The sequence below is a fragment of the Balaenoptera physalus genome (genome assembly GCF_965194825.1).
Source record: "Balaenoptera physalus genome assembly, chromosome: 16".
Classification (NCBI taxonomy): Eukaryota; Metazoa; Chordata; class Mammalia; order Artiodactyla; family Balaenopteridae; genus Balaenoptera; species Balaenoptera physalus.
The window spans coordinates 89,075,632-89,098,275 of record NC_138898.1 but is presented as its reverse complement, the minus strand read 5'-3'; the positions used below and the strand labels follow the sequence as shown (position 1 = coordinate 89,098,275).

Below are 22,644 nucleotides of genomic sequence, written 5' to 3'. Positions count from 1 at the left end.
TATACTGCTTTTTATAGATGAAGGAACTCGTCTATAAAAGCTAACACCTGGCCCAGGATGACAATAAGAGGCAGACCTGGGACTTGAGCAGGAGGTGCATCCACTTCCGGGGTCCACACTCGTAACCAGCGGCTCTGCGTGCCAGCAGCCCCAGCCTCTGCTCTCTTCCCCAGGAGCTGCTCTCCCCCCCTGCTCTCCCTGTGTGGCTGGTGACAGGGTATTTCTCCCTCTCTCCAGCCTCTCATCAGTCAGGAACATCCAAGAAGGTTAAATGCAAGACGTGGGGGCCCCTGGGGCTGTCTTCTCCTGAGAAGAGCTGTGGCCGCCCCACTGCCTCTCCTATGCCTTTGAAGGTACCCTGTGGCCCCCTCTGCTTCCTCAACCAAGCCCTGGTGTCCGCCTGCCCTGCTGTCCCAGGCAGAGGTGCCCTCCAGCCCCTTCCCGTTCAGCTTGTGCTACCCCCAGATGCCCTGTGAGGACCGCAGCACCATTGCTCTCCACACCCGGCCCGGAGGGAGAGCTCTCGTTCCAGCCACACGTGGCACCTGCTGCTCCCCGGGGAGCCTGTCCCCAGAGTGCACGGAGACGGCGGCCCAGGTCCCAGGGAGCGGGCTCGGGCACAACGAGCCAGGAGAGCGGGAGTGACGCTGTCCGGCACAGAGGGAACCAAGCAAGAGCACGGCGCGGCCCTCCGCAAAGAGCAGCTCGGGGATCAGCCCCTAGCCGTGGAGGAAGCAGGTGCCGCAGGAAGACGGGCCCAACGCTTGGGTGACACTCGACACGCTGGCTGGGGTGGGTCTGCCTGTCCATTCCACGCTCGCCCTCCTGGCCTGCCCAGGGCAGCGTGCCATGCTGCCCACGAGCCGCCCATCCAGGTGGGTCAGAGCCTGAGGGACGCGAGGTCCCCGGCGCCCACACAGGCCCCGCGCAGGCCCGGGCTCCTCCCCTCCGAGCTCTGTGCCAGTCCCCGACCCACCGAGGGGCCAGCCTTACTTTCCGCTACGGATGCGGCTCTTCCCTCTCTTGCGGGGGGGCGACAGGGCGCTCAGGGCGTGGGTCCGTTTCCGCGGCCTGCCAGGGCCTCTGCGTGCCAAGCTTCTATGGGGTTCCTCGCGCCTGTCCCTTAAAGAGAATCACACGCTTGGCTGTGCACCCGGGGGGTGGCGGGGCGCGGAGAAGGGACGCACGGTGCGCACACGTCACTCGGGGCCACGCACACCTGGCGGCCTGCCTCGGCCGCCCTCCTGAGCGCGGCGCCTACAAAGCCCAGGCCGCGGGCCGGCGGGGCACACTCACTCGGCATCGCGGCGCCTCTGCAGCTTCGCCAGCTCGCGCTGCTTCTCCTTGTATTGGCGCTGCACCTCCGCCAGCCGCATCCGGAAGTCCAGCTCCATGGCGTCCATGCTCTCCAGGGAGGACTTCATGGCGTACATCTGCGGGGAGGGGCGGGTGAGGACGCCACCCTCGGCCGGGGTGCGGGACCTCACAGCGGAGACCAGGGGCCCGGGTCACACCCAATTTCTACCCCTCATGAGCTGTGGCCTTGAGCAAAACGGACTGCCCGTCTGCACGCCAAGGACCGAAAAGCCAACTTCGCAGGGCTGTGTCTAGGCCGAACTGGCCCGTAAGGACGGCTCAGGCAGAGCTGGCTGTTGGATCATCTGTCGCGGGCACAGGGAGACGAAGCCACCTGCCCAAGGCCCACGGGCAGCAGGGGCGCAGCCAGGTCTGCTCTCCCTGAGCCCTCAAGCTGTCACCACGGGAGGCACTCTTGACACGCGATTACGTGATAAACCAAGACCCGGGAAGAGGAGACAACTTGCCCGGGACCACCCAGCAAACTGGTGGCGGAAGCTGGGTGCGGAACAGGCCCTTCCGAACGCAAAGCCTGCCAAGGCCCAGGCGAGGTGGCCTCTCTGGGGGCACCCCGCGCCCCCCCCCAGCCCCCCAGGCCTGGCCCGGGACACCTCACCCGCTCGTCCTTCTTCTGCATCCAGCTGTACTTCTTGTTGGGGTTCAGCTCCCGTGGAAGCCGCAGGTTCTTCAGCGGGTCCACGAAGGGGCCGTCCAACACCTCCTTCAGCATGTGGCTGCTGGCCGCCAGCAGGCTCTCCAGCGAGGGCCGAACCGTTGGGCCCCGCTCCACACCTGTGGGAGGAGAGACGTGAGCCCGAGCCCCCGGGGGCCGGGCTCACAGGCACCACAGCCCACCCCTCAGGCCCCCAGCGGGAAGAGGACAAGGCCCAGAGCAGGCTCATGGATGGCCTGAGGCCACACAGGCCCCCGGGATGCTGACGGCCCGCTGCCTTCCCCCCCGCCAACCCCGCGGCCTTTCCCAGACACCAGAAACGGGCGCCGAGTGAGAACAGGTAAGAGTGCAGGGCACATGGTGCCGTCCTGTTCTTCACAACACACTTGTACAGACTCACAGAGAGTCAACAAAGGCCGGCAGAGCTGTTCTCTAGAACTGCGCTTCTCTTTTTGCTTATCTGTCCTTAAAATCTTCCATGAGGAATATGCATGGTTTTCATGATCAGAAAAAAAGAGCCCCGGGACTTCCCTGGTGGCGCAGTGGTTAAGAGTCCGCCTGCCAATGCAGGGGACAAGGGTTCGAGCCCTGGTCCGGGAAGATCCCACATGCCTTGGAGCGACTAGGCCCGTGTGCCACAACTACTGAGCCCACGTGCTACAACTACTGAAGCCCGCGCGCGTAGAGCCCCTGCTCTGCAACAAGAGAAGCCACCGCAATGAGAAGCCGGCGCACCGCAATGAAGAGTAGTCCCTGCTCGCCGCAACTAGAGAAAAGCCCGCGCACAGCAACGAAGACCCAATGCAGCGAGAAAAAAAAAGAAAAAAGAAAAAGAGCCCCACAATAAGTTTTGTAAACTGTAAAAGTAACATGTGCACATGATAAAAACCACAAACCAAGTAGAGGGTGTGACGAAACAAAAGCCTTTCTCCTCCCCAAAACACAGGTCCCTCCCTGTGGCTGGCAGGTGGTTCCAGAAACTTTTATACATATTCAAACGTATGTAACACACAGGCATCCTTTATAAATATAAAAATGGCATCAATCAATCAATACCATATCACACTCTTTTTTCTACTTAAAGTCTTTTCACATTAGCGCAAAAATAACAACATGTGTTCACATTATAGCTTGAGCCTTACAAAAAGTGCCATTTCTGTAAGTCGAAAACACTAGAATATCGGCAATTTTATATGGCCAAAGGGAGCAACAGTAGGCTAGAATTCTCTTGTATTGATGAGTTTTAATTTATCTAAATGATCCCCATCCCCCACTGATGGCATTTAGGTCGCTCCTGATTTTTTTTGTAGTGAATGGGTAGGCACCGTGTTAGGAAATATGCTGCCTGTGCAATTAACGTGATCAAGGTATATGTGTTTATCTTTGATATACATTCCAAATGCCCTTCAAAGAGATTGAACCAGATCAGGATCTCAACAATGGTACCTGAGAGCCTATTTCTCCACAATCTTTCTACTAAAGTAACATGAGTTTTCGTTTTTCAATTGATGTTTTCTTTGTGATCTAACATATGATCCATTTTTGTGAATGTCCTACATGTGCTGGAGGGAAAAAGTGTATTCCTTACTACCAACTGCACAGTTCCCTAAAATCGACAATGCAGTTAAACAACTGCACTGCCCGGATCAGGGCTTCTGAACCCTGGGGCCATTCACATTTCCATGACTGTTCTCTGCTGTGGGCGGCTCTCCTGGGCAGCATCCCTCACCTTTACCCACTAGATGTCAGTAGTACTCCCTGCAAGCTGTCACAACCAAGTGTCACCGGTGGCCAGTTCAGAGTCACTGGTTTTGCTTTTCTGTCTTTACGGACATTGAAGCCACAAAGCAGAGAACCCCTTCAAGGTCCTCCGAGCTGTAAGATCTCTTAGTTGCTGGGGAGGGGTGGGGGGGCCCTGCTCCATCACAGAGGGGACCAAAGAGCGACTCCGTCACCTCCTTCACCCTCCGACACACCAGCTTTGCAGGGGCCCCCCAGGACTGACAGCCCAGGGCAGCCTGATGACCCGACGGCAGCAGCTGTGGGTTGAACTGTGTGCCCCCAAATCCACGTGTTTAAATCCTAACACTGATACCCCAGAATGTAACATCTTTAAAGACGGAATCAAGTTAAAGTGAGGTCTTTAGGGTGGGCCCTAACCCAATGTGACTGTGTCCTTATAAAAAGGGGACATTTGGATACAGAGACACGCAGAGGAAGACCATGGGAGGACACAGGGAGAGGACGGCCACCCACAAGCCAACAAGGAGAGAGGCCTCAGAAGGAACCAACCCAACCCTGCTGACACCTTGATCTAGAACTTCCAGCCTCCAGAACCATGAAACCACACACTTCTGTCATTCAAGAACCCCCCCCCGACCCCCACCCTATCTGTAGTATTTGGTACAGCAGCCCGAGCTGACTAATACACCAACCTTGTGGCTTTACCAATGTGGAGGTGACCTGGAACAGGGGCCCGACGCGCACTGGAACCCCCATGGGACCAGGCGTCAGTCACAGAGGCTACGGCGCTGCGGGGCGGGAAGGACGGCCAGCACGCCAGGGGACAACCAGGTTCGCTGACTGTGGGCAGCTGTGTGCGGAGGAGGGGCAAAGCGGGAGGGCTGGTGGTTCCAGGAAGCGACACGGGCTGTGGGAAAAACGCTAACGGGCCCAGGAGCCTCGGGCCTGCTGTACGAACCGGGACCACTCACGGCCCAGCTCTGTACAGAACGTGCAGGGGACCGATGCTCAGTGTCCGTCAGCGACCGTCGAAGGGAGAGGGCCACCGGGGCCCCCCTCGCCCCTGTGGTGCACACACCCCTGCACACCGGTGCCTCCGAGGGCACGTTCCAGCCCCGACGCCGCCCCCAGCCCTGGGGCCGCAGGTGCCACTGCAGAGCACTGAGGGCATCCCAGACATCCACCTCAAACATCTGTGTCCGCACCAGCTGCTGGGCTTCCCCCACACATGCTCCCCGCCCCACCTGCCCAGCTCAGAAACTGGAACTCTCGTCTTCCAGCGGCTCAGGCCACAGCCCTTGGCGTCGTCCCTTCACACCCACGCTCAGCCCACCAGCAAAGCCTTCTGGCCGCACCCTAGCTTCCACCCAGAACCCACCTGCTCCTCGCCTGTGCGCCCCTCGCCACCCTGGGCCTGGATGGAGACGGGAGCCTCCGCCTGGGTCTCCCCACCTCCGCCCTCACCCCTGCGTCCACTCTCCACACAGCCCACAAAGGAACCGCACGTAAGTCTGATCCTATCAGCTCAACTCAAAACCACCTTCCTACGGCCTCTCATTTCACTCCAAGTGAAAGATCTCCCCAGGATCACCCCTCACCCCAGTTATCCCACGGACCTCCTCGCCACCACCCTCCCCTTCCGGCTCTGCTCCTGCCCCTGCCACACACAGTCACCTCAGGGCCTTTGCACTTGCTGTTCCTTAGGCCTGGCATGGTTTTCCCTAGAAGAATCTTCCTCCCCCACCTATCAACAGGGACTTCCCTGGCCATGCGCTGTAGGAGACCACCCTTCCCACCCCTGCTCTGTCCCCTTCCCGGCCTTTTACCACCAGACCACCTCACCAGTGCTGAGGGCTGCATGCAGATGGCCTGGCTCACCGCTGGCCCCCAGCACCGAAACGGTGCCGGGCACACAGTAGGAGCTGCATGAGTAGGTGGATGAGGTAGGAGTGTGAAAAGGGGCAAGAGTGTGCAGAGACCCCCAAACCGGGTGACCCATCCTTAGCCCCCTCCTTTCCAGATGCCCCTGGCCCTCTGTGGTCTCCACTGAAAACCCACCAGTTGATAGGATCAAGAGGGTTTTCATTTTCTTCTGGGGAAAAAAAAAATTTTTTTTTTGTACCAAACTATTTAAATGAGAGAAAAGAAACAATGAACTTTAGAACAACAACAACAAAACAACAGACGCCTGAGGCGGGGTGGGTGTCACTCGTCCAAGCTTCCTGGAATGGGGCATTTGACCATGACTATGAAAGAGCCTTGAAAATATGGCCTGGTTCTGGCCCAGCAATTCCACCCCTGGGAACAAATCCCTGGGAAAACAGAGGTGTGGACAAGGATTTTTCTTCAAGAGTAATCATCACATCATTTACAGCAGCTAAGAAAGGAAGGAAAGGAGGGAGGGAGGGAGGGAATAAAAAAGGCAAATGAAAATGCCTGACAATCTAGGATTGTGTCATTGAAGGCTGGGGCCTCCACGAGGCAGAAAACTGTGTAATTCCTAAAAAAAAAGTTTTAAGAACACACAGCTTTGAGAAATGTTTAATAAAGCATATACTAAGTGAAAAAGGCAGGTTACAGAGCACTGTTTACAAAATGACCTTGATTTTGGAAGTGTGTGTCTGCGTAGAAGAAATTCTATTGGAAATACACCGAAACATCCGGCGCTATTATCTCCTCCACAGCCGGGACTGGGCCTGGGCCCCTCCTCCGTGCCGCTTCTGGCCCGAGCGTGGGCTCACGAGGCTGTGCCTGACCCACAGCCTCTTCACACACGTCTTGGAGCACCTCAGTTTCTATGTCGAATGTCAGCGGTTTTGTGCCAGCCCAGAATTCACGGCCCGTTCTGCTGAAGGCACGCCATTCCCTCTGAGGACCGCCCCTCCCTACACCCTGCAAGTGGCTGCCCCCCCCATCGAGGGCTGGGCATCATCAGCCTGGTCCATCCCATCTCCTGGGCCACAGGGTTTGCTTCTGCAAAAAGCGGGAACCCCAGTCAGCCAATCATTGAGACTGCATCACAGCATCTTTGCCAGAGCTACGTGGAAAGAGGTGGCCTCTTTTGTGTGTCTGCTGAGCTGAGCAGGCCCATGGGCTTGGGAGAAAGTATCAGTGACCCCCATAAGGACAGTGGGCCCACCTTGAATGAAGCCAACAGAAAGAAGTGAAACAAGGGGGGTGGGGGGAGACAGGGAAGAGGGAAAAGAAACTCCTTGGTTTGAGCACCTGGATCCAGCCATACCTGAAATATTAGCTAATTACTGACATACTTCGGTTCCACAAGCCAATAAATTTCCCCTGACTTTTTCTAACCAGTTAAAACAAAAGTCTTGGTCCCTCACAACCCAAAGCATCCTGCTACTAGAAAACTCACCACTGACAGAACAAGCAGAAATTTCACCACTAAGAAACCCAAAGACTGGCTGCACAACAATGTGTACGTAACACCTCTGCCCTGTACACTTAAAAACGGTTAAGATGATGAAAGTTTACAATATGTATATTTCACCACAGTTTTTTTTAAGTGCACACGAATAAACCATATCCTGGAGATTCTGAAATTTTTTAAATCCTACTTTAAAAAATTTTCCTTAAAAGGGGGAAAGGCGGGAGTTCCCTGGCAGCCTAGTGGTTAGGATTCCAGGCTTTCACTGCCGTGGCCCAGGTTCAATCCCTGGTTGGGGAACTGAGATCCCGCAAGCCACGCGGCCTAAAAATGAATAAATAAAAAGGGAAAAAGCAAGCCACAGAGGCCCACCGCCCGGCATGACTCACCTGCCACCTCCTGGCTCCTCTTCTCGAGCTCCAGCTCGGCGATCTCGCTCAGCAGGGTGATGCCGTGCAGGAAGCTCGGCTCCAGGACAAGGCCCTGCACCGCCTCCAGCCTCTCCAGGGCTGGGGCTCCAGCGCCCGGGGAGGGCAGGGGCCTGGCCTGGGGCAGCTCTGCCGCAGCCGCTAGGGCATTCATGCCAGCCAGCGGGTCCTCCAGGCTGGGCGGGAACTGATCGGAGCCCGCTTCCTCCAGGAAGCAGGCGCTGCCGGGCACAGGCGCGGCCTCCGGGGCCTCCAGACTCAGGCACTGTCCCTCCCCAGGGGGCACGTCACAGTCCTGCAGTTCCAGGCTGGGCCGGGGCTCACTCGGGGCTGCCTGGGCCAGATCTTCCTCGGGAACCGCCTCTGCCATAGGCACGTCCACGGGCACCTCCACTGGCTCCTCCTTAGCCTTGACCAGCGGCTCAGGCGTCAACCGCGCCCCCAGGTCCGGGGCGGCCGCGCAGGACTCTGTCCGGCCCGGTGAATCAACCCGCGCCTCGGCCCCCTCGGCAAAGTCCGGGCACCCGGAGGGCTCCGCGGGCCCCTGGCCGCCGGCACTCAGCGCCTGGGCCTGGGCCTCCAGCAGGCCACCCGCGCAGCCGCCCGCCGGGCTCGGGGCCGCCAGGGCTTCTTCAGGGGGCAGCGTCAGCGGCGACTCGACGGAGGGCAGCTCTGCGGTGCCTTCGTCCATGTCCTCCACCTCCGCCTTCACCTCCCGCTCCGCCAGCGGTTCTTCGTCTGGGACCTCCCGCAGTGGCTCTGGGATCTTGGACGGGGACAGGCGGATGGGCTTGTCCTCAGGCGAGAGCGCCAGGCGCTCGGGCCCATCGGCCGGGAGCGGCACGTCGGGGGCCAGGCCGTCGGCATCGGCAGCCGCCGTGGGCTGCAGCAGGAATGGGTAGGGCCTCCCGTAGTGTGGTGGCAGGGCTTGAAACGGGTACCTGGGTGGGATATCTGCCGAGGACACCAAGGGTCAGCGGGGGCCCCTTCTCCTGCCATGTCCGACACCCCCGTGTGTCCCCATCAACACCCACCCACCAGCCACCCTCTGCTGGGCCGGCCTGCGGGGCTGGGATCCCTTCCAGACGGCATCTGAGGAACCCCAGGGCTTTTCTGCATGTCTGGGCCACAGAGAGAAAAACTGGCCACCATCCTGTCCCTGAGGGTCTTCAGGTCTCAAAGGCTCTTTCTCTGGTCCCTCCGGCCTCAGCACCCAGCACAAGGCTGGGCCAGAAGCACATGCTCAGTAAGACCCCAAATGGTCCCCACCCAGCCGGTGCCGACTTTGCCCTCCGTCCCACAAGAACCCACCCGCCCCACGCCATTAAAGCAGAGTTGGGGCACCCAAGTTGTTCAAAAAATAATAGCAACACAGTGCTGGCTCCCCTCCCTCACTTTTCTACTCTGGACTCCCACCCTTGAGTGTAATCTCCCCGAGAGCAGGATGGTGTGCAGCTGACGGTCTTAGTGTCCCAGGCCCAGCCCAGAGCGGGGCAAGCAGCAGGGGCTCAGAATGAACCAAACCGGGGGAGACAGAGGCACGGAGCGCCCTCACCCCGCACCGGGGCCAGGAACGCGCTCCACACTTGGCTTGATTAGCAAGACATCGAATCTCCCCAGGGAGGGGCAGCTACCTGCCCAAGATCACACACTGCGTTCCGGTGGCAGAAACCTGAACTTCGGAATTCGAACTCAAGTCCTCCCACGGGAAGAGGGACACAGGCCTCAGGCCCCTTCAAGGCCACCGGCTGCATGTCCCGACCAACACAGGACACGGGAAGAGGGCATGTGTGGGGTGGGAGTACTACCCAGAACACAGTTTCATCGTCAATGCGACAACATAGCACCTACTATGGGCCAGCTGTGGTGCTAAATATCCTACAGGTCTTACTTTGTTCAATGCTCAGACAGGTCCTTCTGAACTTAGAACCTACTTCTAACATTACACCCATTTCCCCTGACCCTACCACTGAGGGAAGGCTAGAGAGAGATGACGGCCGGCTGTGTCCTCGGGCATTCATTCCAGAGCCCAGCGGTGGGCCAGGTACACGGTAGGTGCTCAACACAGAAAGGAGGATTGACCGGTTGAAGGAGTGAATGAGTGAACGACCATGTGGGGATCTGTTTCACCAGCTCCTACCTGAGAACAAGGCCTGGAAAGGGCTGGGGGCTCCCTTCTCCAATTCTAAGTCCTTCTTCTCGACGACGTTCTCGGGGGCCTCCTCCTTGCGGGTGATGCCAGGGGTGGGCGGCGGGGAGGCGGGCGGCGGGCTGGTGGGGTGGGAGCTGGGTGTGGCGGGGTAGGCGTAGGTGGACGGCTTGGACACATCCTCCAGCTTCTGGATGACCTTGGCCTTCAGGGCAGCCACAGGGGAAGCGCGGGGAGATGGCGGTGGACTCATGGCCTTGCCGTAGGTGCCCGCAGGGCCGGTGGCCAGGCCGGGGGGCTTCCGAGGCAGCAGCCCGGGGCCCGAGGCGCCCAGGCCACCCTTGCCCGCGGCGTCCAGGCTCCGCTTGCTCACCTTCTCCTCCATCTCTGCCCGCTGCTCCTGGGCCTTTAGCCGCTCCTGCTGGGGAGGGGGCCGGCAGGCAGGGTCAGCGCGGCAGGACCCATCACCCACCAGCTGCCCTGTCCCCGGGGTCCCCGCGACCCCCAGAGAACCTCAGGCAGGGTCTGGGGCTGCAGGCCACCCACACCCCCAGCCTGAGATTGACATTCCGTCACGGTACGTGTAACAAGCACAGCATTCCTTGTAGAATTCCAGCAGATGGGGCTAGGGGGGCCCTCCGGTCTAGACCCAGGCCCCTCTGGGACCCTCACGGTCAGGGCGAGGGGGGCCGGTGGAGGTGTGAGGCTCTTTCATGACACTAGGATAGCTACCTGCACGGAGAACTCACTACCTGCGGGCACTCTCCTGCCTTATCACATCTGGGTCTCAAAACACCTCAAAAGGTGGGCGGGGGGAGCCTTTCCCGGTCTTTGATGGCTTGAGGAAACGGCAGGGAGCTGGCTCACGAACAGCCCGTGCTCACCAGGGGCCAGGCGGTCAGCGCACAATCACACAGGGAGGAAAGGCTCCATGCCCCAGCCACTGTCACGACTGTTAAATCTCACTGAACAACCCGATGACACAGAAATTACTAGCAACTCCATTTCCACAGGAGGAAACCTGAAACCCAGAGAGGTGAATTCACTTGCCGGAGGGCACACAGCCAGGCGTGGCAGAACTAAGGTTCAAACCCAGGGCCCCATTTGCTGCCTGTGTCACCTCGGTTGACTCCTCCAGAGCAGCTGCTGCACAAGAAAGGAGGGGCAAGGCCAAGCAGAGGACAAACGTCCAGGAACACCTTCAAGGAGGCAGGAAGGCTGTGGGCTTTAGGGAGTCCACCCACACGGTGGGGACACCAAGTGTCGCCCATGTTATGGGATCAGGCAACGTGGGTGGAGGCCAGCCCCAGCCCTAGAGGGGAGCCCAGGGCCATCAGGCGCCCAGCCGGGCCAGGCAGGGCTCAGGAAACAGCGGGAGCCCACAGGGATCCCTTCAATTCCCATGCAAACATCTCCAGCCCACAGGGCCACCTCTCCCGCCTTGGTTTCCCCACTGCTACCTGCACCCGCCCCCTGCCAGGCTCTGTCCACCTCTCAGCCTTGCTCACACCATCCCCTCTGCCCAGAGGGCTCCTCCACAACTAACTTCTTCAGGTCTCTGGGCAGACGCCACCTCCTCCAGGAGGCCCCCCCTGACCACCAGCCTCTCTCATTTTTTCTGACTCACAGTCCAGAACTGGACTTTCTGCTGGTTGACCCCTCTGCTTCGCCAACAACAGAGGAGCTCCGGCAAGGGTCTCCACTGTCCCCACGGCCTTCCTGTGACCACGCCCACCCCAACTCACCACCAGCTGGGCGCTCCTCTGCAGTTCCAGGGCCTGGGCCGCCTGCTGCTGCAGGTACAGGAATTCCTGCTGCCGCAGGAAGTGCTGCTGGGAGAAGAGCTGCAGCTGCTGGGCGTGGTGCAGGGAGCTGCGGCCTGGTGGGTACAGGGCCGGCCAAAGGGGTGGCACCGCGGCCCGCTCCATCAGCTCCGCTGGGGGCAAGAAGACAGTGAGGCTGCACCTACCGCCTGGTGCCGATCACCCCATTTTACAGATGGGGAAGCTGAGGCAGAGCTGGGCTCAGCTGGGCCTCCAGTTGCTTCCTGGGGACGGAGAAGCCTGTCCTCCTCCCTTTGCCATGGGCAGCCGCATCCCAGGCCCGGGGCCAACGTGGGGACTCCACACCGTCTCCTACTATACCCAGTGGTCTGCAAAGTGGATTCCTGAGGGATGGGGGCACCGAGGCAGAGGGTCCAGGCCTCCCACCAGGGCAGCCCTGCTTTGGTTCTCCACGTGGGCTTTCTGGGTAGGAACTCATCAAAACAAGGACCCCTGTGGCTTTATGACACACCCACCCTATTTTGCTGGGTGGACACCCCCTGCCATAGGAGGATAGTCCTCCTCCCGCGGCGTTTGGGACAGTCTCTCTGTGGAAGGCCATCACAGCCCCTGCCCCCAGCCACGGGGCCGCCACTTACCAAAGTGAGGCAAGTGATCACTGGGAATGACCACCAGCTGGCCCGACTGCGGGTCCCTGACGAACTGGTAGGCCGACGGCAGGGAGCCCCCCAGGCCGGGTGGAAAGGCAGGCGCCATGCCCTGGTGCAGAGAAGGGGGGCCCAAGCCTAGGAGAGACCCATGCCCGAGTCAGTGCTGGGGACCCAGGCCCAGCCTACTCCCCCATCCTCTACTTCCTGGGCCTCCAAGCAGGAAGCCGAGAGTAAGAGCTGTGAACACGCGCCTAGCCACCCACTCTGGGCACTGTCCACAAACAGGCTTGGCCAAGGGCCCACGATGCTGGTGCCATTAATAATGGCCCAGGGGCTTCCCTGGTGGCGCAGTGGTTAAGAATCCGCCTGCCAAGGCAGGGGACACGGGTTCGAGCCCTGGTCTGGGAAGATCCCACATGCCACGGAGCAACTAAGCCCGTGCGCCACAACTACTGAGCCTGTGCTCTAGAGCCCGCGAGCCACAACTACTGAGCCCACGTGCTGCAACTACTGAAGCCCGCACGCCTAGAGCCCATGCTCCGCACCAAGAGAAGACACCGCAACGAGAAGCCCGCGCACCGCAACGAAGAGTAGCCCCCGCTCGCTGCAACTAGAGAAAGCCCGCGTGCAGCAACAAAGACCCGACACAGCCTAAAATAAATAGATAAAATAAATAAATTTATAAAAGAATAATAATAATAATAATGGCCCAGCTTGGGCAGTGAGGGAGCTGAACTACGGGGAAGAGAGGAGGGGTGCTGTGCCTGCACCAGCCACCGGCGCTGTGCTCCAGAAGCAACACGTCAGGCCTCCCCACCCCGGCCCACCGCCGCCCTCCCGCTCACCGTAGGGGTGTCCAGCGAGCCACATGGACGTGCTGCCCGAGCGGGGCAGCCAGGGGTGCGTGGCCAGGTGGGCCGCAGGGTCAGCGGACCAGCGACCGGAACCTGCCAGCGCCGGGCCCCCGGTCACCATGAGGTTGGGGTTCAGGCCGTTAGCAGCACAGCTGGTGGGGTGCAGGCGGGCCAGGTCAGCCAGCTCCTTACTTTCTCTGGAAGCGAACAGGGGCATCAGGGACAGGCCGGACGGCCCCAGGGACAGGTGGGAGAGAAGGGGTGTCGCCCCAAGTCACCGGGGACACCAGGCTGCTGCTGAGCCAACTCTGCAGCCGGTGGACAGAAGAGCCAGCTGGGGCTCGGCAAAGGGCCCCTGGGGCCCTCCTCAGGAGGGTGTCCCACACTCTAAGGACCACCCCGCAGCCACGTAGGGCCATCCGCCCTTGCCCTGGGGCTCCCAGGCCCTCCCGGGCTGCCCCAGGCCCTCACCTGAGCAGCTTCTCCTGGTCCCGGTCCAGCCGTGCCCCAAGCAGCCGCTCCTCCCGGTGCCTGGCCCGTTCATCCCCACAGTCCTCGTCGGCTCGGCTGTGCCCTGGGTCGGGGAGACAGGCAGGAAGTGAGGCCCACTCAGGGCCCCAACAAGCCCTCAGCATCTGAGCCCTCCGTGCCCAGAAACGTCCCTCCATCGCCTCTCAAAGAGCCTACCTGGAACTCGCACAGGTAACTGGGATATTGCAGTAAAACATCGTTAACACGGATCGAGTAACAACACGGTATAAACCGAGTGGCATTCGCTGACACGGTTTCACTACTTTAACGCCGGAAAGGCAGGTTCTGGGGGTGGGTCAGGACGGAGGGGAAACCACAACCCCAAAAGGAGGTCGCTATTCAGAAGCACAGCGAGGCCTGGGTCACGGGAAATCAGCCTCCGCCCCCCCCCCCCCGAGGCCCCGTCATGGTTCTGTCTGCTGCAGACCTGTGGCTGATCTTTTCAAAATCAAGACGGAAAAGTGAAACCAGAGAACGCTATGTGTGTGTGGGCGAGTGGAGGATATGGGGGCTGCCATCCGGCTCACCCATCCTTGCCCTGGTGCCCAGGGGACGTCCCCCAACCCGTGGCTGGTCCAGCTGCACCTTCCATGAGCTCCCCGCCTTCCCCAGAGCAGAGAAGGCAGGTCCTCAAGTCCCGGCCAGTTCTGCAGGGGCAGGAGCTCGTGGAGGGCACCCAGCGTCCAGCCCTCCTCGCCCCACCTGCCCCAGACACTCTTCCTGGACGTTTTCTACACCACACGACAGAAGTCAGTGCGCGTGTGGCCGCCCCGGGCCAGCTAGAGCCCAGGAGGCGGGCGCTATCACCAGCAGCAGAAGCCACTCAGCTGGCAGCTGAGACTTTTCTCGAAAGAGAAACCCCCGAGGCTGGACTAACTCCTTCTCTAGGGTCAGTCATGCTGGACTGGTGTCCTCCCACCCAGGTCTCGGGAGGTACACCCGGGGAGGAAGCCACCCCCAGGGCCCCGGACCTTATCGGTTATTACTCTGCTGGAGACAAGTGTCCGGGGCCACCTCGCCGGGGCCCCCCAGCACTCCCCACACTCATGGTCCTCGTGGGCGGGGACCCAACTTGGAATGAGGCCGTCAGGCATCTCCCCATCGTTTCTCCCCTCCTGCACCCCCAACACCAGGAGCTCCCGAAGGACAGAGCCCCCAGGAGAGGCTCAGGGGCTTCTCCTTCCCCTTCAGGAAGGTGGAAACCCACCGCCCCGGAACAAAGAAGAGGAGCCCACGGGGAGGGGCAGCCAAACAAGCCCACGTGCCCGATGGACCACGCACACGGGGTGGGGTCAGGCAGCCTAGAATCAGGGAGGGGCCGCATCCCGAGAGGCAGCTGGAGATGGGCCAGGGGCCACCGGGGGCGGGTCTGCAAGTTCCAGAAGCCACTGGAGCAACAAGGAAGCGGCATGTGAAGTTAAGCAGAGAAAAGCCAGCGAGTTGGGGCACCGGCAGGGCAGGAGTGAGGGTGGGAGAAGGAGTCTTCTTACCGACCTGGCCCCCATGGGTCACACAGTTGCGTCCCAGGCCCCCCGCTAAGTCACCCCATGCAGGCCCTGAGCTGACTCTTCTTGTGCCAACGCCGGGTCCCCACAACTGTTCCCAGCGCATGGCAGGAGGTGCAGGAAGCAGAGGGGAAAGGCGGGCAGTGGGAGAACAAGCCCGCGCCAACTCGGGGTGAGACCCAGTGAGGATGTCCCGGCCTCCAGTGTCAACATGGTTCCCAAATCCAAGGGGACCCTGAGCCCGCCCGCCCCCTTCATGAAGGACTGGAAGGGGCCCTGCTTGTGGGCCCCACTCCCACCCCGGGCTTTCAGGCAGGGCCATCCGGAGTCCTTCAGCTGGACTGGGAAACCAGAGCATGTGTCCGAGCTTCCTTCTCCCGTGGGGATGGCCTCCCAGGCCCACAGAAACCCCAAAGACCCTCCCGCCCACTGGCCACGCTGGGGTGGCGGACAGGCTTTGGCACAGAGCTCCTGGTGTCCCCAGAAGGGACAGGCGCCTGCAGTGTGGCTTGCCCCCAAGACCTCTGTCCTCAGGCCTGATGCCTCTCCACTGCCCTGGCTGTCACCATGCAGGCCCTCAAGGGCTTCCCACCTTAAGTGCCACCTGCAACAGAAACCTGTATGCAGGCCCGCCCACCTGGGAGTACCCACCACCCCCAGGGTCACTCAGGCCAGAGCCCCAGACCGCTCCCTCCAAATTCAGTTGATCTCCAAAGAAATGTGACATGCCCTCCACCGCCTCGCCCCGGGGCACCACCCTCGTCCCTCCTGTGCCAACCTGCTCCCTCTAATCCCTGCTCATACCTGTCCCTCCTACGGAGGGCCAGCCCCATGGAACCAAGCCCCTGGGCCTGACTCATGCTGCCCAGCTGTCCCCTCCAGTGTACCCCCAGCCTCTCTGCCCTCCAGTCACACTCAGGGCCACACACGCTGTTCCCTCCACCCAGAGTACCCTTCCCTCTGTACTACTCAGCCTCCCCAGTAAGAGCTCAGCTCATAAGCTACCTCCTCCAGGAAGCCCTCCCAGACCACCTCTCCTCTATCATGCTCCCTTATTTGTCTTCCTCACAGCACTGAGCACAACACACAGACGTTTTGCTTGTTGGTTGTTCACCGTCTGTCTCCTCCTCAGACTGTGCATTGCTCTGGTTTGAGCAGTCACACTCCTGGCTGTCTACCTCTCTCCTGCACAATGCCTGACAGAGGAAGCTGCTCAGCAAATACGTGGGCAGTGAATGAATGAATTCATGAGGATAGCTAGAGAAACAGTGAGCTATGCAGAGAGAACGGCAGGTGCCAAGGCCCTGAGGCAGGAGCATGCCAAAGAACATCAAGGGGGCCACAGTGGCTGAAGAGAGTAATAATAAGGAAGAGAGGGTGCAGGTGAAGAGTCGGGTACAGGCCATGGAAGGGAATGTGGTTGAGATTCTGTTCAAGGTAAAAGAAGAAACCAGAGGAAGTTCTGAGCCGGGATGAGACATGATCTGACTAAGGCTTTGAAAACCAACCTCCCTCCAGCCACCTGTGGACAAGCGAACCAGAGGGCCCATCGCCTCTCTGTGCTGAGCTCCAGGATGGCAAGGCACCAGCTCCTCTAGCAGGGAGGTGTGTGGGGCAGAGGGTCAGCTGCTCCGAGGTCCCACACACCCAGGACCCCTTCACCCCAGCCCTCGAGCTATGAGCTCTGGAGACATCCAACATTTCAAAGCCGCCTCTGTGCCCAGCAGGGCCCTGGGCCCTCTCCATGCGCACACTCATTCAGTGGTCATCAACCCAAGAGGTCGGTTCCAGCCCTCATCCCATCCCAGATAAGGAAACTGAGGCACAGGAAGGTAACCTACCCAGGTCACACTACTGATGACAAGGAGGCGTCAGGCTAGCATCGCGGTCTGACCGGGTCTTCCTGACCACCAGGGTGCACACCCCTCCACACACACAGCCCGCACAGGGTGGGCACTGGTGAAACAGCAGCACTACTGCCATCACCTATCTGCAGCCCTGCCCCAGGGCCCCCGTCCCCAGCACTGACAGCCCCTCCGTGGGTCACATGCTCTAATCCGGCCATAACGGCAGAGGCTCAGGCTAAGGCCCGGTTCCCATGGCAACTCCCTCCTGGACTCCATCTGAGCATTTCTGCAGATATGGCGACCATCAACTCCGGCCAATTCTGTGCTTTCCAGAGTCTGGGGTCAATACCACCGCTTACACCCGATGCAACCCCAGCTCTGCCCAGTGTGATGGGCAGCAGGGCGGGGTGGGGGCACCATCACAGCCCCCCAGATTTGGTCCCCAATTCGACTCCACCATAGAGGTGATAACGGGCAAGACAGAGAGATGGGAGGCACAGGTCTGAGCTTAAGGGTTCAAGTTCAGCCCGCCTCTTCTAGCCGGGTGACCCAGAGCGAGTCACCTCATTGCCACAGGCCCTGCTCTCCCATCTGTGAAGCTGGGATAACAACAGATCCACCAGGAGGAGCTGGTGGCCGGGACTACGTGGGGCCACCTGCTAAACGGCAGGGAAGGTGCTGGTGTGCGGGCCTCTCGGGCGTGGGCACTGCTGTCTGGGGCTCACAGGTGTACATGACGCCCGTCCTTCATCCATCTCAGGGTGCAAGACCCCTGTAGCCAGACCAGACCCTGGGTGAGCCCTCGGGGCATTTCCCATAAAGGATCTCAGGCTCACGGCAGAAGCTCTGAGCCCTTAAGGCACCGAACGTGAACAGAAAAAAGGCAGGCCTGTTTATGAAGCACCTACTACGAGCGCCTCAGCCCACCTGGCATCAGGGAATGAGGAGGCCCTCCCTAGCGCCACGTAGTAAATGGGGACACCAGGGCCCAGAGGACTTAGGCCTCAGGTTCAAGGTCACGCAGCTGCAAAAGGTAGAGCCTGGATGTGAACTCACTGACAGGCAGAGGACTCACTCCACAAAGTAGGAGCCGGGAGGTCGGGAAGACCCAGGAGCCCCGGGCTGACAACCACCATTCAGCTGGGGTAACGCCAACTCCTCCCCTCCCCCAAGGTCGTCCAGATTGGGGAAAAATCACCACTTCTTACAGGCATTTTTTTTTAAGGAGAGTAAGACTCCATTCACTTTCCAGGGGTCACCAGCAAACAGAAAGACAGTCTCAGCCCAATAATCCCTGAAGGTCTCATCCCAAACTATCCCATCCTCTCTCTCTCTCTCCCCTCCCGCCCCCGACACTTGCACACACATACACGCTCACACACACACACACATTCTCACCTGCACTCTCTCACACACACTCCCTCATACACATCCTCCCACACACACTCACAACCCCATGGACACAGGTCCCTTGGGCACGGCCAGGTACTCTGGGCACCAGGATGAGTTCTGGGGACCGTGAGTCTTAACTGGGGTGCCATATCATGTCACACGAGCATTCTTCTAAAAAAAGGACCCCAAAAGATCTTTTGCCCACCTAGTGAGCGGGCTTCTCCACCACCCAGCCGGCCACCTCCAAGCCAAGGGCCAATGCCCAGACTTTGAATCCCAGACTAAGGCAGGGCCTCATGTGAGCCCCTGGGGTCAGAGGACGGGCCTCCCTGGCTCCAGGGGGGCTCCACACAGAACGATGGGCTCAGTTCAACAAACATTCCCTAATACATCACTTGCTCTGAGCCTTCTGTCTGGATAAAGACCCTCTGCAGCTGTGGTACATTCAGATGGGCAGTGACCGGGCGAGACCCAGGGCAGCCTTGAGCCTTACCAGGCTCCTCTGGGAGAGCAGGGCTGGGGCTACGGGTCTAGGAAGCAGCTGTGACAGGACACAGCACTGGCCGCTCACTGTGGACGGAGGCTGAAGCCCAGGCAGGAGTCAGTGCGGGCGGGCACAGGAGGGCCAGGCTCAGGGAGGGACGGGGACACAGGGGACGTGCACCCAAGATGCCTGTGTATCTTGGAAAATCTAGGAGGCGCAGGGAAGCGGGTCGCGCGGGGACCGCGACGTGAGCCAAGCCTGAGCTTGCAGCTGGCGAGTCTGGGAGCGAACTGGGGGCTGGGACAGAGACTCAGCGAGGAAACCCAGGCCGACTGTTAAAAAGTCACATGAGCTAGGGGCAGCGGGACACAGCCTTCCTTCCGGGGCCCTTACCCCAGCCTGCCAACACCCCACACCTCAACACACTGACCACGGCCTGGAGCAGCGGGGCAGCCTCAGTGCCTGACCCACAGGTGGGGCCCTTGGCTCAATACTGGGCTCTCTCTGGGCGGCCCAAGTCCAGACTTCCAACCAAAATGCCGCAAATAGCAACTCTCCAAAATCCCAGGAAGGAGTCCAATGGCAAAATATGCAAGGGACAAACGGAAATGTAACCAATCAACCGAGTTCTGGAAAGATATTCAACTTTACTAATAGTTAAAAGAAATGCACCATTCCTCCCTACTGAACTTAACAACGATTGTTTGGGGGGTTTTTAGTTAACACTAAAACACAATTCCGAGGAGTCTAAAACAAAACAGACTGCAAACAAGCATATAAACTCTCTAACTACCTAAGAAGTCACAAAGGCATTCAATGTCGAGACCACAGGAATGCCGGGGCCCTACTTTCCATCTGTCACACTCAGTCACTCATTCACTCACTTATCAAACACCTACTATGCGCCAGACCTAACGCTAGGTATTGGGAACACTGAACTAGGTTAAGTAAGGCACGGTTACCTCCCTCAAGGACTTGGAATTGAAAGCTTAAAGCTAATTTATTCGTAGGAATCTATTCTTAGAAAATGACTCAAAGTTATCAGTGAGGCGCAATGCACAAAAATATTCAAAGTAACTTCCTAAACACAAAAACATCAGAGAAGGGAAAACTAAAATGCCTCGAGGGAACGGCTAACTGAGCTACGGGTGCCTGCTCTGGACAGAACACTAAAGACCATTAAAAAATGATACTTACAAAATGTGTTGCGGGGCTTCCCTGGTGGCTCAGTGGTTGAGAATCTGCCTGCCAATGCAGGGGACATGGGTTCGAGCCCTGATCTGGGAAGATCCCACATGCCGCGGAGCGACTAGGGCCATGAGCCACAACTACTGAGCCTGCGCGTCTGGAGCCTGTGCTCCGCAACAAGAGAGGCCGCGATAGTGAGAGGCCCGCGCACCGCGATGAAGAGTGGCCCCCACTTGCCGCAACTAGAGAAAGCCCTTGCACAGAAACGAAGACCCAACACAGCCATAAATAAAAAAAAAAAAAAAAAAAAAACTGAGTTGGCAAAAGCAAGAGCCCACCCACAAGGGAAAAACACAAGGCCCAAGATCATAGTGCACTGGAGGCTCTGCAGATCAAACGGGAAAATGAACCTGGGGAAAGAGCTCAAAGTGTTCAGGGTGGTGGAAAAAATCTAATGGTCCCTTTTCTTCTTTCTCCTCTCCTGCATTTTACACATTTTTCTATGTGTGTAACAGAAAAAACAATAAACTTTAAATAGCAGCCACAGCCCACAAGTGGGATAAAGGACAAACAGTACCAGGAAGGTGGGAGAGAGGGCTGCACAAGAAAAGGAGGCAGATAGAAGCAGAGAGCAAAGGTGGGGAGGTGAAGGAGGAAGAAAAGGTGAGGGGTGGGGGTGGGGGTAGGGGTGGGGGTAGGGGTGGGGGTGGGACCCGGGACCCACCTTTGACGTTGCTCAGAGACAGGGAACGATCCTGGTCCGCCAGCCCAGGCACCAGCCGGCCACTGCCACTGTCCTTCTGCCGGGCCACGGCCACCGCAATGCCCACGGGTGGGTGTCGCACCTCCGCCTCACCCTGGGCACCGGAGCCCTCGCGTCCGAAGGCCTTGGCGCTCTCGGGCCTCTCCGGGTCCCGCTTCAGCTGCCGGCCCCCAGCCGCTGCAGGGCCCGCGGGGTGCGGGAGGCGGGCCTGGGCGCGCGGGGCAGCCGTGGGAGCGGGCTCGGGCTTCATGGTGCCCAGGCCTCCGAAGGGGCTCTTCTTCCCGCAGCCGCCGGGGCGCACGGCCACGGCCTCGCGGGCGAAGCTGCCGCTGTATTTGATGAGGCTCTGCATGGCCGAGGCCTCTCCCGGCCCGTGGGCCGCGGCGTGCAGGTCGGCGCCCGGCCTGGCGCAGGTGGCCCCGGCGCGGGGCAACGCACCCCCGGGGTCCAGGTAGGCCTTCTTGGAGGCGGCGGCAGCGGCGGCCTCCTCCTCGGCACGGCTGGCGTGGTGGTGCTGCGCGGCCAGCACGGCCATCTGCGTCGTAGCGAAGTTGCCCAGCTCAAAGGGTTTCCATTTGTGCTCAGGGCCGGCGGGCGGGGGCGGCCGCCCTGGCTCCAGGCCGAAAAGCTTGGCGGCCTGCTGGGAGGCGGAGGCGACGACGGGACCGCGCGGGGCGCGCTCGCACGGTCGGGGCTCGGCCTCGGGCTTGAGCAGCTCCTTGGCGGGGAGGTAGGCCCGGGGGTCCGGGGAGGAGCGCGCGGCCCGCGCCGGTGGGGCCTCGGTGGGCGGCGGCCGCTTGAGAGAGCGGATCACGGAGCTCTTCTCGCGGAGGCTCTCGGGTCGGTCCGGGGGCGGGCGCGGAGACCCGGGCGGGGCCTGCAGGACGCCGGGCCTGCCCACCTCGCGCTCCCGGGTCCGGGCGTCACGCGCCTGCGACGCGATCTGGATGGGCCCCGGGCGCTCGTCAAAGGCCTCCACGGAAGGCACGAAGGTGGGCGCCACCACACGGTGCTCGCGGCCCGCCTCGCGCGCGGCCGCCACTGGGAAGATGGTGTAGACGCCGGCGGGGGCGGGCTGCGGCGCGGCGAAGGCCCCGGAAGCGGCGGGGGGCGCAGGCGGGCCCTTGCTCGCGGGCGGTGGCGGGAGCGGCGAGGGGCAGGGGCAAGGCCCCGGCAGCAGGGCCTCTGCGCGCCGCAGCCGTGCGCTCTCGTCCTGCCGCGCAGTCTCCTTGGAGCCGCGGGCCGCCTCGGCCACCAGTGCGGGGAGCCCCGCGTCCCCCGCGCCATTGCAGAGGCTCAGCGCCGGTGGTGGCAGCGGCGGCGGGTTCTTGCCCTTGGACTCGGTGGCGGCCGTGCCCGATGCCCGCGGGGGCCCGGGCTCGGCCAGGAAGGGCGACAGGCGCTCCGGAAGGCGCGGGGGCCCGCGGTCCTGGCGGCCCTCCGCCCGCGCCTCTTGGGTCAGGTCCACCACGCCGCGGGGCCCGGCTGCCTCTTCGCGGGCCCGCGGGTCCTTCTTGCCAAACAGTGGGGGCGGCTCCCCGCCGCGGCCCATCCGGTCCTTGGCTGGACCTTCCCGAGAAGAGCCTTTGGTCGAGGCGCCCGACGAGTGGCCGCCTGGCGTCCTGGAGGAGGGAGCATGAGAGTGCAGGGCGCCCGGAGCTCCAGGGGCGGGCAGGTAGAAGCCGTCTGCAGGGAAGAAAGAGCGCAGCCGTGAGCGAGTGCCCCCTCTGCCGGGGAGAGAGGGAAGGGAGGCCCCAAAGGGTGCCCTAGACCCCAGGGCAAGGAGGAGGGCCATGCACAGCGCAGCCCGGGAGAGGGCAGGCTCTGGAAATGGATAAAACCAAGCTGAAACCCCGCCTTGGCCACCTACTAACCTTTCTGAGCCTCAGTTTTCTCATCTGTGAAAGGGGGA

General features: G+C 60.6%; 1 protein-coding gene across 10 annotated transcripts in view; it reads right to left on the bottom strand.

Annotated features, from left to right (window-relative positions):
• The window catches only part of TNRC18 (trinucleotide repeat containing 18), an 89,559-nt gene that overhangs the window by 40,245 nt on the left and 26,670 nt on the right, over positions 1-22,644 (bottom strand). For 5 of the 10 annotated variants that reach the window (XM_082431528.1, XM_082431526.1, XM_082431530.1 and 2 more), the window contains 10 exons: positions 20,694-22,418; positions 13,494-13,596; positions 13,014-13,219; positions 12,157-12,303; positions 11,480-11,670; positions 9,726-10,155; positions 7,547-8,539; positions 1,973-2,148; positions 1,297-1,433; positions 994-1,122 (listed from right to left, as the gene is read on the bottom strand). In XM_082431528.1, the coding sequence (XP_082287654.1) occupies positions 994-1,122; positions 1,297-1,433; positions 1,973-2,148; positions 7,547-8,539; positions 9,726-10,155; positions 11,480-11,670; positions 12,157-12,303; positions 13,014-13,219; positions 13,494-13,596; positions 20,694-22,418 (4,237 nt within the window). The remainder of the gene's footprint in view (positions 1-993; positions 1,123-1,296; positions 1,434-1,972; positions 2,149-7,546; positions 8,540-9,725; positions 10,156-11,479; positions 11,671-12,156; positions 12,304-13,013; positions 13,220-13,493; positions 13,597-20,693; positions 22,419-22,644) is intronic. The other 5 variants (XM_082431527.1, XM_082431529.1, XM_082431533.1 and 2 more) reach the window with 4 other exon arrangements.